Source organism: Emys orbicularis, chromosome 11 (assembly GCF_028017835.1).
Source record: "Emys orbicularis isolate rEmyOrb1 chromosome 11, rEmyOrb1.hap1, whole genome shotgun sequence".
NCBI classification, from domain to species: Eukaryota; Metazoa; Chordata; order Testudines; family Emydidae; genus Emys; species Emys orbicularis.
Genome location: NC_088693.1, coordinates 33,134,717 through 33,150,886, shown reverse-complemented (window position 1 = coordinate 33,150,886; position 16,170 = coordinate 33,134,717). Strand labels below are relative to the sequence as shown.

Below are 16,170 nucleotides of genomic sequence, written 5' to 3'. Positions count from 1 at the left end.
ACACTCACTTTAACAATTGGTCTGTAAATGCAAGTTTTCTGATTTGTAATATTCTGTTTAGAAACTACATTATTTGTGCAGAGTACATGATGCACTAACATGAACAAAAATGTTGAGAATGTATAGTTATAACATTTTTGCTTGCTTTACAATGAAACAGGAAGGAAAAATAGTGATGAAGTTGGAACAATAATATAATTTGTACTTTGTCTAATATTTTGAAAATTTTATTCTGAACGGAAGTACAAATATTAACACAGATACCTATATCATAATTAAATATGCAGGATCTCCTACTACAAAAATGTGATGATTCAAAAAAATGTAGTTCTCTAATAATTCAACAGTTATCAGCTTCCTGCTTTTCTTACAAATCAAACCCAAGACAAATTCCCATTTCTCTGTTCTGCAAATCAAAGTTCAAGGCTGAAATTTTGCTTAGTCCAGATTAGGATGCCTCAGCCTTTCACCTGTAGATCACTGTAATGAATCCACCTTTCACTCAATAGTTACTGAGTTGCTACCATTTGACAGATCTTTGTCGGTTATTTGGATATCTATAAAATAAACTGGTGATCCCATTCTAGCTCATAGTGGACGGATGTCGACATCACAAAACACTATCACAACTGGCATTCTTGCTGACAATTTCACTGGACTTGGTCAATGATTGATCAAGCATGCAGAATGAACTACTCTGACCTCTAGGGACGTCACTCTAGATCAGAGTTGAAGTACATTGGTGTGACACTGTTGGGGAAGCTGGTACCAGGAGTAAATGAATGACTTCAGTTTCAAGTTCTCATAATCTGGCCATTTATGGAACTAAAAATCAGTTACAAAGCAGACAAAATCTTGTGCTCTGTTCATTCTTGTGATTATTTACTACAGGATTTAAAATAGTAAAGATCACCCAATAAGCAATGCAAAGGTAACTCAAGGATACCAAGCTGGAACGGTCTTCAGTGCCCTTATTTTATGTAAGGCATAATTGATAATTATTTGACTGGCCTTCATTTGACTCCATTAGATCACTGGATAATTTTCCCAAGTCAGTAAGACTCTATATGGCTATGGAAAATTTAGACACTGAGCTGTGGATTTGCAGCATAAAGGATTGTCTGGGAGAGCAGTCCGGCTTTCTTTCTTCTTGTCTGGGAAAGTATGTGTTAAGGAAATCTAGTCTTAACATATGAAGTTTGAAAATAGCAAAATAAAGTTATGCTATTTAATGTGCACTGTTCAGTACTGAGAACTAAACAAAGGAAGACAGTCCTGTGGTCCAAGGATCTTAACATCTAAGTCAGAAACAGGCAAAATAATATAGCTCAGATATATAACAGACAGGTTCAAATCAAGATCTAGAAATGGTGCATATATCTTAAGCAGAATCAGAGTTCTAGGACTTGATGCAAGAAATTTGGTTTTTAGGAGAGCTCTCCATTAAGAAAGGGAGGTCATTTGGCACACAAGCAGATGAAGTTGTGGTTAAAGAGATGGCATAGCATTAGTTTCTGTGTAGCGTTTTATTTCATTTAGTTCAAATTAACCATGACCATTCTTGAAGAGATTAAATCTCATTTATGCAGGATAAAGCAAGCCAACAAAACTCTAAGGGACACAGTATAATAATCCAATGTTTTCTTATGATAGCTACAGTATGCTTTATCATTCTAAATTGAAACCTGAATACGCAAACCAATGACAGAGGGAAATATTATGCTTATGATGATTTTGTGGTTAATGCTCTGCATTAAGACTCAGGAAATCCAGGTTCAATTTCCATCTCTGCCACAGACCTCCATTGGCAAGTCACTTACATTCTGTGCCTCAGTTTCTCATTTGGAAAATGAGAATGTTTTCTCTCTCTCAACCTTTCTCTATTAAGATTGAAGGCTATTCAGGGCAAGGACCATGCCTTTATTCAGAACCTAGCACAATGGGGCCCTAGTTGAAACTTCTAGGTGCTACTGTAAAATAAATAGTGCATCTCTTAACTCTACTTTGAAAAGAATATGCATCTGGCCTGTTTCATAGCTAATTCGTATAGATTATCCCTTTTCTAGGAAAAGAATCCAAAAAACATGAAAGGACTATGCAATTTAGAGTTCCCATTAGAAACCAAGTGGCTGGATGAAGAGCTTTTCGAAAATGGCAAGCTACCCAACATCCTGGGCACAACTTCTGAGGCATCTAAAACATTATATTTTTGTATCAATACAAAAACCAGATTTTTTTTCCCCCTGGCTCCCTTTAATGAGCAATAAACAACAAAATTTCAGTATCTTTCAAGCTCTCATGAATTATCTCAGGTAAATGACAGAACTTGGTTCAAGCACGAGATACTTTATAATAATTGCTTTACCTGACAAGATGCCTAGTAGTTTTGTATGATACATGCAGTTTATTTACAAAAGAAGTTTCCTCTCAAAGAAAAGTTGATCCCTTCTGAAAATGCGGATTGCTCTTCTGTTACAAATTATAGATATTTTCTCTAAGTCACTTTGACAGTTATTAAAAGGACTACTACAATCCACTGGACATTTAAACCACTGTTTTCAGAGAGATTTTTATATGTACCCCTATTTAATATATGAAGAGTACAAAAAACCCTATTTTGATGTGAGAAACAGATTTCTCACATCAAATATACACCCAATATCTGAAATTCTTGGTAAAATATCCTGGAATAATGTCTTAAAGTATCAATCACAGAAAACCAGTAAAGTGCCTTTGGAAAAAAACCTCACCAGAACTGTTTTCAGTGGTGCCATGACTTTTAGGTTGCAATTTAAAAATACACTGCAAGGACTGTCTATTTACCAGACTTTGGGGAAAGGAGGGACCTGATAAAGACTAATTTTGGGGGGGAGGGGAGGAAGGAGAGGAATTGATTATGTTGGATGTATTGTTGTTATTTTTTGGTTTAGGGATGAGGAACAGCTGCTGATTTTGTAGTTTTATTTTTGGCAAAGACATAGTGAGCTCTGGAAAGACTTAAAAATGTTAGAAATTGAAATAAAAATGTCAATATTTAGCAATTATAACAGAGCTTTTAATCCATGTATTACAGAATGCTCTACCAAGATGGTTAATCATTGTTAGCCCCATTTTACAGATTGGAAAACTGGGGCAAAGAGAGGTTAAGTGATAGATATACAGTCACACAAGCAAATCAGTGGCAACAATTAGGAATAAACCCACGTGAGGTCACTTATTCTGGTGCCTATGTGGACTAAAATGAATTTACTTTCAAATGAATTCAACCCCAGAAATGAATGTAATACTTTCTGAACTCTGGTAACAGTAACCAGCCAACTTTAACCAGCTAACTCAAGCTTCACTCTTGTGCTTCGTGTTATGATAAACCTGCTGGGAATTATTATTTTATAGACAGGATACCATTAGACAATATATTACAATTGCTGGTACACAGTTATGGAGAAAAGTTGTGATAAACATTTAAGAATATAGATTTAAAGTAATAAAAAACCCACCACACTTTATGAAAGATATGAATAAGTTGAAGAAAATCAAGAGGATAGCAACAAAAATGATAAGAGGTTTAAAAAAAATGTGACCTATGAGGAAAAGTTGTAAGAATTGGGCACGTTTAATCCAAGGAAGAGAAGGCTGAGGCTTCAAATACGTAAAATGTTGTTGTAAAGAAAACAGTAATCAATTGTTTTCCATGTCCAAAGGTAGGACAAGAAGTAATCTTCTTAGTTTACAGCAAAGGAGATTAGGTTAAATATTAGGGGGAAACGGTCTAACTACAAGGATATTTAAAGCACTGGAGCATGTTGCCTAAGGAAGTTGCAGAATCCCTGTCATGGGAGATTTTTAAGAACTGGTTAGACAAACACATGTCTGGGATGGTCTGGATATACTTAATCCTGCCTCAGCGCGGGGAGATTGATTAGATGACCTCTGAGGGTCCAAGCCCTACGTTTCTATTATTCTATGTTTTCAAACAGCACCTTGAATCCTAGTCAAAGCATACCCTAAAAGTTAAATTGCAATTTAAGCCATGTCTACATTAAAAACTTCTGCTGGGTAGCTGTGTTGGTCAAGGGTATGAGGAGGTATGATCTGTGCACACAGTATTGCCGGCAAAATGGTGGGTACAGTTGATTTCTATAGGCTGAATATCTTTTTAATATGAGCAGCACTGCGAACGCCAAGTGTTTAAAAAATCATGATAGGTCCCCCCCAAAATTATGTGACTGGTTTAAAATAATAATTTGAAGGGTTATTTTTATTTCCCTTCTGGGTTTGCTCCTTTAAAGCACACACTGGTCATGTTTTCATGCTTTTTGCCATAACCATGAGGGATAGAAACTTATTCTTTAAACAAAAAATGAAGGCTGAGACTTATTTAATCATTTGACTTCAGAAGATGGAGCTTTAAGATAAACAATACTGCATGACTTGCAATATAAATCACAAGAGTTGGTAACAATGACCTCACTGCACGTTGAGCAGTGGGGATTGTCGTCTGGCTTGTAGGAAAAGGCATCTCCCCTTCAGAGGCTAAATACCCCAAGAGTTATTTGCTGCAGTAGCTTCAGACCAGGTAAGCATGGGGACACTGACCCATGCCCCACCCAGGGGACCAGAAGAGAGCAGAGACTATTTAGGTCCACGCCGGTGCAGGAAAAGCCCTCTTTTACCTGGATCAGGCATAGTAGCACCCACACTCCCACCCAGGGAAGTAGTTAAATACCAGGTTTGTCAGGTTCCACTGTGGGCATTACACTAGTCACACTCCTTTCTCAGAGATCTGGGGAGGAATTTTTCCCTCAGCAACAGATTGGCAGTTTAGCTGCTGTGAACATGAAACAGGGGTTAGGCTATGATGTTGCAACTCATTATGTAAGTGTGGGGCAGGTGTCCAGTGCAGGTACTCCATAGGGAAAGAATGCAGCGATCAGATAAAATGGATTGGTAAAGGATTTAAAGGAGTTATTCTACAAAGGAGAGGAATTTGGGGGTGGAGGGTTCATGCACCTATGACTGGTATGGCAGGGAGCCAATCCTATCCATCCTTATTCAAAGGGGGAGTGAAGTCCCAGTAGCTGGTTGGCTGGCAACCAGAATGGGTAAAGGGAGAGCGCTGCCAGCAGCTTGCCCACCAAGGTATACGTAAATTATTATGGAATTACCTGCCCTGTACCCTTTTACCTGCCAGATACTCCTTTACATTTAGGAATAAAGTTGCATAATAAACCACATCCAGTGTCTCCTATCCTCCTTCTGGCATAGTTGGACAACGTCATAAGAAAAGTTGTGAACTATTTTTATATTTACAAAAATACCAGACTACACTTGCACTTACTCATATTCAAGATTAGGAAATATAAAAAGACAGCAGAAAAAGTCAAAGTCTAGTTGACATTCACAGTTACAGAAAAGAGTAGATAATACACTTGGTCTTAATAAGTGCTGTAGAACAGAAGTGTTATTTACTGTGAAGATAAGATTTTTAGCAATTAATTTAATATGAACTCTGATCTAATTTAAAAATGCAGCAATAGAATACACGTTATTTGACTTTGATACAATATAAAGCAACCTGTCCTGATTTTTACAACACAGGAAGAAACAAAGGGAAAATACATACTGATGACTAAGGAAATCTAGTACATATTTTAATCAAAATATTTCACTTTTCCCTTCCACACATCAGTTATGTAATCAGGAACTTAAGACATTTGGGTCAATTTAATTCCTTTTTAGTATTTTCTAGAGCACCAAAAGCTTATTTGTTTTTAAATCACTTATATTATGGTTTGATGAATACTTATATAGGCAAGCTTTTTGCTTTGAAAAAACTAAGAATAGACCCCAAATTTAGAATGGACCCCAATTTTGCTCTGTCATAATGATGTGATGTCAAACAGTTCACATATAATTTTATAACAGATGAGCACTCTGAGGTAATGGTAATATTTAGATGAGCTGGTTGGTAGCTTTAATGTAATCTTGCTATATAACTACTGTATGCAGAAAACAAATATTTTCAAACTATTTATAAAATTATACTAATGTCATACATCTATATTAGAATTTATTTTAAATAATTGGTCTACAGTACAATGGAAGTGCATGCTCAAACAAAACACCTCGGCAGTATTTTAAAGCAGTAACCACCTAGCCAATTTCTGTACGTTCTGTAGTTTTTCTAATCCACTCTCCCTGTGGTTGAGCAAAATCGAATTGCCTCTCACATTTGCAGACAGCTCTGTGAAGGTGATAATAGAGCTGCTCCCTGCTGTCATGAGGCAGGAAATAGGAAAATGGCATATGGGGCTAGAAAGAAATAAAAAAAAGAACCAAACAAGAACAAAAGAGATTTCAACAAAGGACAACTATAACCCAATGTGCTTTGCAAGTTAATCTTTTCATAATCATTTAACATACTTAATCATTCATCTGCATCATTACTCAAAAATCTAAATGGCTGAGACCAAAGTCTTTAGGGAAGTTTTTATTGTCTAAAACAGTTGGAATGCAGATACCACCAGAAACTGTCATGTGCAATGCTTATAAAATAAAGCACTATTTCTGCTCATGTTAGGGGCTGAACCCATCCCAATTTGCAATTAGTAAGCTTTAACTATCTGTCCAAAATTTAATATCTCAAATTTTAAAACACTATAGACCTGGATTATCTGTTTATTCAAAAAAAGGCTCAAATGGTAGAAGTGTTGAACGGTTCTTGAATAACAAACAGATGACTAGGTTAGAACTGATTATTCCAAATATACAATATGGCTTAAGGCTACAGGCTTGCTCAGGGACTTTTGATGTAAGTGTTGGAACAAATGAAAATGGTACACTTTCAGTAGAGTTTTTTGATTCATTTATAACCAGACAGAATATTAAATGAGTCAGTGAGATTTTTGAAATGTGGGTCCAACATTCAAGAACTAATATGCATTTTATAGTGTTTTTATTTCAAATCTTAGTTAAGTAGATCATAAAAAAACCCTACTGTACCTTTCCTTTTACGCTCTGGATAGGATCCACCACCACAGCTACAGCTCTTTCCGATAGAGCTTCAAAGCTCTGCTGAGTATTGATATCCACACCAGACAGCCAACAGCCAAAGCCAGGATGACTATGATACCAACCAACAACCATCTCAGGCCTGAAACGAAGAGGGCATTTAGAAATTCCTAGCAATAAAAACGTATGATATGAAACAAAACATTGAAGTAACAGGGTATCAATTAGAATGAGAAAAGAGACACACAGGTGTGAAAAAAGCACCGTTAGAAACATTTAAATTACTCACCATAGTATGGTGAAAACATGGAAATGAATAAGTGCGACAAAGGAGTGTTATCATTAAGGGATGCACATTAGCAGTGGTAGATCAAGCTTTCAGTTTTTCACCCTGTTACCACACCTTCCCTGAACCAGTTTTTACCCTTTCAGCTCAAGTAAATATCTATTCTTTAACTCCTTGGAGTCAAGAGTTGAATTTTCACGGCAGAAAGTCCATTTCAGACATGGACGATGGGAACAAACGGCGGGAAAGGATTAAATATCAATTAAACCAGCAGTAGAACTAGGAACTCAGTCAAAAAGCAATTTGCACTGTTCTGCTCAGCTGCTGAGCCTTTTGCTAACATTAATTTTGAAGTTTTTTCCACAGTAAAAGAATTTGAGCAAGCAGATGACAACTGTTGAGAGGTACAGAGTGAAATAAAAATTTGTTTAAACATGAAGATGCTTTTTATCAAAATGTTTTTTCCCTTTCTTTTATATACACTAAATGTAACCCTAGGCCTGTAAATAAAGCTAAAATACCCAAAGTTATAATGCTTTCCTATTTTATAAAGTACAAACATTAGTTCCTTTAAATTGAGTTATTTTCTAGCAACTCCATATACTAACTAGAGGGGCATTCAAACCAAAGCTTACTATTATGATAATAATAGAAGGAAATTTAGGATACTCATCTGGATGTGAAGTCTCTCTCTTGTAAACCATGGGGAGAAGTGGGTTGCATAACATGCGATAGTCATCATAATACTGGGTCAATTATTACTGATTAACATTAATGAACACCCCACAGATCACAGGTCTTGCAGGTAGTATATGGAACGTGCAGCCTAAACCCACGCAGTACACCACTTAAACTTTTCGATGTTGCTTTGAAACAGTTACCTTCCTGTCTGCTTTAGCATATCCAACATTTTGGCTTGAAATACAGGATCAACTGCCTCTACACTGACACCCTGATTTTGGAAGAGAGACAGCATTAGTGTATTTACATATAAAGTAATTTAAAAGATAAACATGCATGCAAACACTCTCTTCTTGCTCTGACATAAAATGATCTAATAGCTTCACTAATAAAGAGACATTACTCTTTACAGTTTTATTCAAGTTTGTCTACTTGAATTTTTTTGGAAATTGTCTAATTTTTAAACAAATCAAAATTCTAATAGAGCATTATTTAAATATAAGAACAAATCTATTCCTATAGTTCCTTGAAAAAATGCTACGTTTTCTGTTTAGAAGGGTGTTTTGGGTGAGCACCACCACCAACCATGCAAAAAAAAACAAAAAACATTCATCCGTCCTCCTCTCCATTTCTTGTTTGTGCACACTCCTTCCTGCTGCTTACTGCCAGCCCAGTTTCGGCTCTGTTGCCACTGTTAAGGGTATATACCCTCTTGCAGAGCCTGGCAAAGGGCATACACCATCAACAAAGGCAGTGAACTCACTATGTACAACATGCTAGCAAATGCATAAAATAAACTGAGAAAGAATTCTCTAATATTTCAATTATATGTAATCTTGATGGTAATTAAGGAAACTGCCTCTTTAATTAAGACCAATATTTCATTTGAGCTACATACAGCGCCACTATAAATTCCAATTCCAGCTCCCAGTTCATTGCCCTCTTTTAATAAAATTCAATTTCTTAACCTCAAGTAAAACCAATCATGTTTCCACACTAAGGAAATATCATCTAACAGTCATGCCACTAGAGTACAAATTCTGCCCCAGAGAAGCGATTCAAATTCACAGTTTCAGCAGTGCCACTACAGTTAAGGGCATGGCATCATTTCCATCAAACTCTTATTTTCCAGAGTTTGCAACTTGGCCTTAATACTTCCATCAGTACTGCAACTGGATATACAAGGTCTTGAAGTCACCAGTTTACAAACTTTAAACACTGTGGTACTATACCTATGGACAGCATAACGGCCTTAGTTAAGGACTTAGTGTGAGCCATAGCTTAAACCCCTAACCAAGTTCAACTTAAACATTATCTTAACAGACTTTAGACATTTAATATGGGCATAATCCAGACATTGATATCATTAGTAGTTTCTCATACCTTATGTGTGTTGGGGTGAGAGGAAGGAAAATCATAACATGATGTACAATTATTTAATGTGAGAGAAAACATTTACTTTAGTTCCTACTGAAAAGTACTCACGGTTCCTGATTGTGGCATAGCAAACACATCAATCACTCTGACGGTATAATCATCAACAAATTCTCCAAGCATCAGACCCATAACTTCCATAGGAACACCAGCACGACCATGTTTCAACATCTAGAAGTGAGACCAAAGTTACAATGACATACTATGGTATGATTTACAAGAGATTCAGGGTTTGATTTGGGATAGTTCTGCCTCTACCAAAGTGCCACTGTTCTTATTTTTATTTTACTCATTAGTTAACAGCGTGTTGTGCGTTCTGAAAATGTAAAGCTTTGGAATAGGGCTAAGAATAATACAAGCAATAAAGATTCATGGCAAGAAAATAACTGGAACATTTACAATAAGATTCTCTGACTAGATTTAAACAATCTGGTCAAAACCCAAGTTGTCAACACTACAAGTCTATACACTTTTTTCATTTTATGTAATACTGGACAAATATAATGCTTTGTAGCTTAAGTGCTATATACAGTAAAGAGTGTAGAATACTTACTTTCAGCAGTGCAAGGGAAGAGATATAAACCTGTTCTGCCGTATCCACCGCAGGAGCATCTGTAGGTGGCCCCTACAAAACAGAATAAATTATTAACTATTTGCTCCACATTTATTGCATCATTTTCCAATTATTTTTATTTTATTTTGCACAAAATTATAAGACTAAGAACAATGTGCATCTGACTGTGCTTTTATGTACAGTAAATCCATTGGTTGCAATGTTTACAACGAAAACATAACAGCACTTTTTTTTACACTAACCTTTTTTGCAACTTAGTAGAAGTTACCTATGATATCTAGTTAAATTTAAAAATCAATCTAGACATCTAGCCAGAAATCAAATCAAATAAACTGGTAAATATTGTGCTGGGTGCAAACCTGTTACAAAACATACGGGATCAGTGATGAGTTTCCATTAGTCAGAGGTATGTCTTTCAGCAATGCTAACCTTCCTCAGCTGTAAAATATCTCCAATTCACCAATTAACTATGTGTTTCTTACAGTGGTGTGAATGTAAATGCTGCTGGGCTAGCATGATTAACTGGCACCAACACAAACAGCAGTTTCCCTTTGCTTCATCTGTTTTCAGTTAAAGAAGACTTGCAGATAAAGGCAACGGGAGCACTTCTCAGATACATTGGTACAGTGAGCATAAAATGGACCTCCAATCCCTAGGTGGAAAAGCTGTGAACAAAACACTTTGCTCTTTGCTTTATGAGTTGTTATTCAAAAATTAGCACAATTGTCCCAGGTGTGAATGATTGGTTGAGGAAGGTATTGTGTTACTGCTAAAATGGAAAAAAGTACAGCAGGCTATTTGAAGGTAAAACTATGCTGTTCTTGGGAAATGAGGGACAAGATGACGACCTTCTCTAGACAACCACATCTCATTTTATCCCTTTACCGCCCAAGTCATAGTACTTCATTAGTCAAGTGTGTTTGTATTATAGTCTTCATAAAAGGAGACAACAGGGCACATTTGCTCTTAGTAATGCTGCGTAAATGTGGAATAACTAGAAAAAATTCCAGTGAGGAAAAAAAGGCCAGTCCATGATGAGTGAAGGGAAAAGAATTATATGAGAATGTATGTTATAATTTTGGAAGGCACTCCAATGCCACAGTGATGAACGCTGTTTAAGACTAGATTTAGACAACTTCATTAAATAACTCCTCGCTTGTAATGAAACAGTAAAATTGGAACAACATGCTCCCAACACAGATCCAAGTGAGACCTATTGACCAACCTTATGGGCCATAAAATCTGAAGATAAAGTCAAGAGTTAAAACTACTAGTAAATTCAGTTTGTATAAAAAACATTTACCTATTGTATCTACTTTCACTTGTGTATGTACACCTCTCTCTCTCTCACACACTCACACCTGCCCCCACCACCCGGGCATGGTATAAGGTAGTTATACAACATGAAGGATTTTTTCTGTGGAACATTTTAATAATAATAAATCCAGGTGACTTCCTCCACTACAAATTAAATTTTCTCCTCTTTACTTCCCCCATCTTTCTGTTCAACCAGCAGTAGTCCTATACTCCTTGACTCCTGCATCCACAATTCTATATACCTATTTGCCACCTTTGACTCTTTACTCTAGTTTCCAACCTTCCAGTAATGGACTGCCCTCTTTATCATCTTGACGGTGGATGAATGCACTTTACATCTCTGGATGATGTTGCTGTGACAGAGTGGCTACATCACTTACCCAACATCTAACTCACTGTTTGTGCGGTGCCATCAGAAGCCATACACCAGAAGAAGTCTCCTTTCTAAAACTCTCAACCCTCCCTCTTGACTTCTAGCCTGTTAGAGGCCATAGTCAACAGTGTCATTCTTGAAATTTTGTCCTCCATCTTTCACAACTCCATTCTCCCCTCTATTTTTGCCTGTTACCTCTTTGGCCATTCCATCATCTTTCAGTGGGTTTTCCCAAGGTCACCCAGTGAATCTTTAGTCTAAAAATTATAGTTGAAATTATGTGAATAGGTGATCTCACTTACAGAGAGGAGTGCTGAGGGACAAAAGGAGTTGACTAATACAGGACCTTGTGGGGACCCCCAATAGAAAGTAAGGGAGTAGGTATTGTTGGAATTAGTGGGATGAATTGGAGAAAGGGAAAGGGAAAATATAGCTTGAATAAGTCTTTTGCAGTATGATTTATTAGGCTGTGGAAAAATAAATATCTAGCTCTTATATAGTGTTTTCATCAGCAGATCTCAAAGTGTTTTACAAAGGTCAATATCGTTATCCCCATTTTATAGATAATGAAACTGAAGCACAGGGAGGTTAAGTGATTTGCCCAAGAACTGTTCCAACAATACCTTCTCTGTCTCAACCCACAGGACTAGCCTAAATAATCTGCCTCACCACAGGTACAAACCTCAATATTATTTACCTTCTCCCTCAGTCATTGCTTGGCCAAGTTGCACATCAACATTCAATCTTTCCCCAGGAAGGTCCCGATTAGCAAGGCATATGCTTAACTTTAAAGTGGGGCTATCAATTGCAGTTAACTCACGCGATTAATTTTTTTTAGTTAATCGCAGTTTTTATTGCACAGTTAAACAACAGAATACCAATTAAAGTTTATTAAATATTTTTGGGTGTTTTTCTACATTTTATTTCAATTACAACACAGTATACAAAGTGTATGGTGCTCACTTTATATTATTTTTATTACAAATTTTTGCACTGTAAAAATGAAACAAAAGAAATAGTATTTTTTAAATTCACCTCATACAAGTACCGTAGTGCACTCTCTATCATGAAAGTACAACCTACAAATGAAGATTTTTTTTTTGTTACGTAACTGCACTCAAAACCAAAACAATGTAAAACTTTAGAGCCTACAAGCCCACTCAGTCCTACTTCTCATTCAGCCAATCGCTAAGACAACCAAATTTGCTTACCTGTACGGGAGACGATGCTGCCCACTTCTTATTTACAATGTCACAAGAAAGTGAGAACAGGCATTCACATGGCACTTTTGTAGCCGGCACAGCAAGGTATTTAACATGCCAGATAGGCTAAACATTCATACGCCAAACATTCATACGCCCCTTCATGCTTTGGCCACCAATTCTAGAGGACATACTTCCATGCTGATGACGCTCGTTAAAAAAATAATGAGTTAATTACATTTGGGGGAGAATTGTATATCTCCGGCTCTGTTTTACCCGCATTCGGCCATATATTTCATGTTACAGGAGCCTCAGATGATGCCCCAGCACATGTTGTTCATTTTAAGAGCACTTTCACTGCAGATCTGACAAAACGCAAAAAGGTACCAATGTGAGATTTCTAAAGATAGCTACAGCACTCCACCCAAGGTTTAAGAATCTCAAGTGCCTTCCAAAATCTGAGAGGGAGGAGCTGTGGAGCATGCTTGCAGAAGTCTTAAAAGAGCAACACTCCAATGTGGAAACTACAGAACCCAAACCATCAAAAAAGAAAATCAATCTTCTGCTGGTGGCATCTGTCTCAGATGATGAAAATGAACATGCGTCGGTCTGCACTGCTTTGGATTGTTATTGAGCAAACCCATCATCAGCATGGATGCATGTCGTCTGGAATGGTGATTGAAGCATGAAGGGAATATGAATCTTTAGCGCATCTAGCACATAAATATCTTGCAATGCCAGCTACAACAGTGCTATGCAAACACCTGTTCTCATTTTCAGGTGACATTGTAAACAAGAAGCAGGCAGCATTATCTCCTGCAAATGTAAACAAACTTGTTTCTCTGAGCAATTGGCTGAACAAGAAGTAGGACTGAGTGGACTTGTAGGCTCTAAAGTTTTACATTACCTGCATTCAAAAATAAAACAGTTTTTTGTACATAATTCTATATTTGTAAGTTCAACTTTCATGATAAAGAGATTGCATTGCAGTACTTGTATTAGGTGAATTGAAAAATACTATTTCTTTTGTTTTTTACTGTGCAAATATTTGTAATAAAAATAAATATAAAGTGAGCACTGTATATTTTGTACTGTGTTGTAATTGAAATCAATATATTTGAAAATGTAGAAAACATCCCAAAATATTTAAATAAATGTTATTTTATTATTAACAGTGCAATTAATTGCACAATCAATCACAATTAATTTTTAATTGTGCAATTAATCACAATTAATTTTTTTAATCGCTTGACAGCCCTACTTTAAAGTCAACAGGACTTCAGCATGTGCTTAACTTTAAACACATGCTTAAGTGTTGCCCTGAGTATGGATGTTTCCTTGAATTAGGATCACAACAAGAAAAATCATTCTGCCAGCCCCTTATCCATTTTCGCTGTTCTTCCCTGATGTCTCTCCAATTAGTCTAACCTTTTGGAAAGGAGTTGGCCAGAAATGAGCACAAGATTCCAAGTGTAGTCTCACCAGAACCAAATAGGGAGGGATTTTTACATCCTTGCTCTGTAATTTGAATCCTCTCTGTAAATAGCCCAAATCTGAATTGGCCTTTTTGTTAAAATATTTTTTTGCAAACTCATGTCTAATTAGGTTCCTACCATCCCTAAATGCTATTCAGCATTATTGCTATTTTCCAGTTATCTGTGTTTTTGCTTTATCTGGCAAAAGGTGTTTTACCTTGCATTTTCCCTAGAACGAATCTCATGTTACTTTCTTATCATGTTTCTAATCAGCGCTGGTCCCTTTGCACTATTTCTTTGTCCTCACTGGTGTTCAGAGCTCCCCCAACTGTATTATCATTTGTGAATTTCGTTAATATGGTGTTTACTCTCTTCTAAATTATTAAAAAGATGTTAAATAACACTGGACCTAATACTGATCCCTATGGTACCCTTCATGACAAATTGCCATGTATTACTTACTACATGTGGTTCTTTAACCAATTGACAGTGTTTTGATTCAAGTGATTCAAATTAATTTGGGGAGCAGGAATTCGTGATAAAGAGTATCAAATACTTTATTAAAGCACAAATATGTAACGTCTACTTTTATTTCATCCACTAATCTTGTAATTCTATCAGTTTATCTGGCATAATGTATTCTTAAGTCATGCTGCTTTTGCACGTAGTTCTTTTATCCACTAGATGTTGGGGAGGTTTTTTGTTTTTTAAAATTGCTACATACTCAACTACTGCATTAATAAGGGAAAGGCTTATGACATGGTAACTACAAGGAATACTTTTAAAAAAAAATTGGAATAAACTAATGAGGTACCAATCCTCTGGAACAAGTAACTCTTCAGTTCACTGACTATTGAAAAATAGCCTTTATGGTTTAAAAGGCTGGTTTGCGAATTCTCTTAATGTTTCCATATGTTGAAAATTAAGTCAATTCGGAAGCCAGAGTATGATTCACAAGTGGTTGCCATTCTAGCCTATGCACTGGAATAGTGGTCACAAGTCCATTCCATCTGGTATCTGGATGAACAGTACAGATTCCAAGGGACCCTCCTCTGGCCCATTCCCACTGCAGCCTTCCAGAGGCCTGTGTACCCCCTTCTGTGAGCTCCAAGAAGAGACAGAGCCTTACATGACCCTTCATACCAGATGCAAATGTCACCCTTAGTAAATTTAACTGCCTGCCAGCTTGAGTGAAGGGGCACTGTATTGATGAAATTTACTACTAAATTAAATGGGGCATCAAACCTGAACTTTTAGATATTTACATCTTCAATACACCTTGATTATATAAGCAGATAATCAGCAAAAGAAAAATGTGCTTTTGCTCCTTTTTGCTTCATTTTGATGTTTAGAGATAGCCAGAAGAGCCCCCTCCAACACCCTAAAAAATTCTTTATTGTATTTCACATGAGAAATAGGAAATATCCCCTTCCCCTATTCCTACTGGATAATTTCTTGGGAAAACAGGAGAGTGAATGGGGATTATAACATCACAGGAGACAAATCTGAGAAATTCCTTCATTTGTTCTCTTATAAATAAGGACAATACAATAACTATAAAAAGTCAAAGGAAAACTGTTTTAAAAAATCCTTAGCAACCAATATACACGGCAAGCACAAAGCATTCAGCAACATTAAAATCAATCCGGGGGGGGATGGGGGGGGGAAGGGAATAGATGCTGCTACCTCTAAACTGAATCAGTGAACTGACCTGCCCTCAAGCCAATCATCTCATCCATAATCATAACCAGTCTTTTTAATTTATTTATTTTTAATAAAAGCTATCACTTAGAGAAATCAGGATTAGTGGTAAACTT

General features: G+C 36.5%; 1 protein-coding gene across 2 annotated transcripts in view; it reads right to left on the bottom strand.

Annotated features, from left to right (window-relative positions):
* Nucleotides 1–16,170, bottom strand: part of PSMD14 (proteasome 26S subunit, non-ATPase 14) — a 67,886-nt gene that overhangs the window by 20,195 nt on the left and 31,521 nt on the right. For both annotated transcript variants that reach the window (XM_065413433.1, XM_065413434.1), the window contains 4 exons: nt 9,966–10,037; nt 9,464–9,583; nt 8,179–8,249; nt 7,003–7,153 (listed from right to left, as the gene is read on the bottom strand). In XM_065413433.1, coding sequence (XP_065269505.1) covers nt 7,003–7,153; nt 8,179–8,249; nt 9,464–9,583; nt 9,966–10,037 — 414 coding nt within the window. The remainder of the gene's footprint in view (nt 1–7,002; nt 7,154–8,178; nt 8,250–9,463; nt 9,584–9,965; nt 10,038–16,170) is intronic.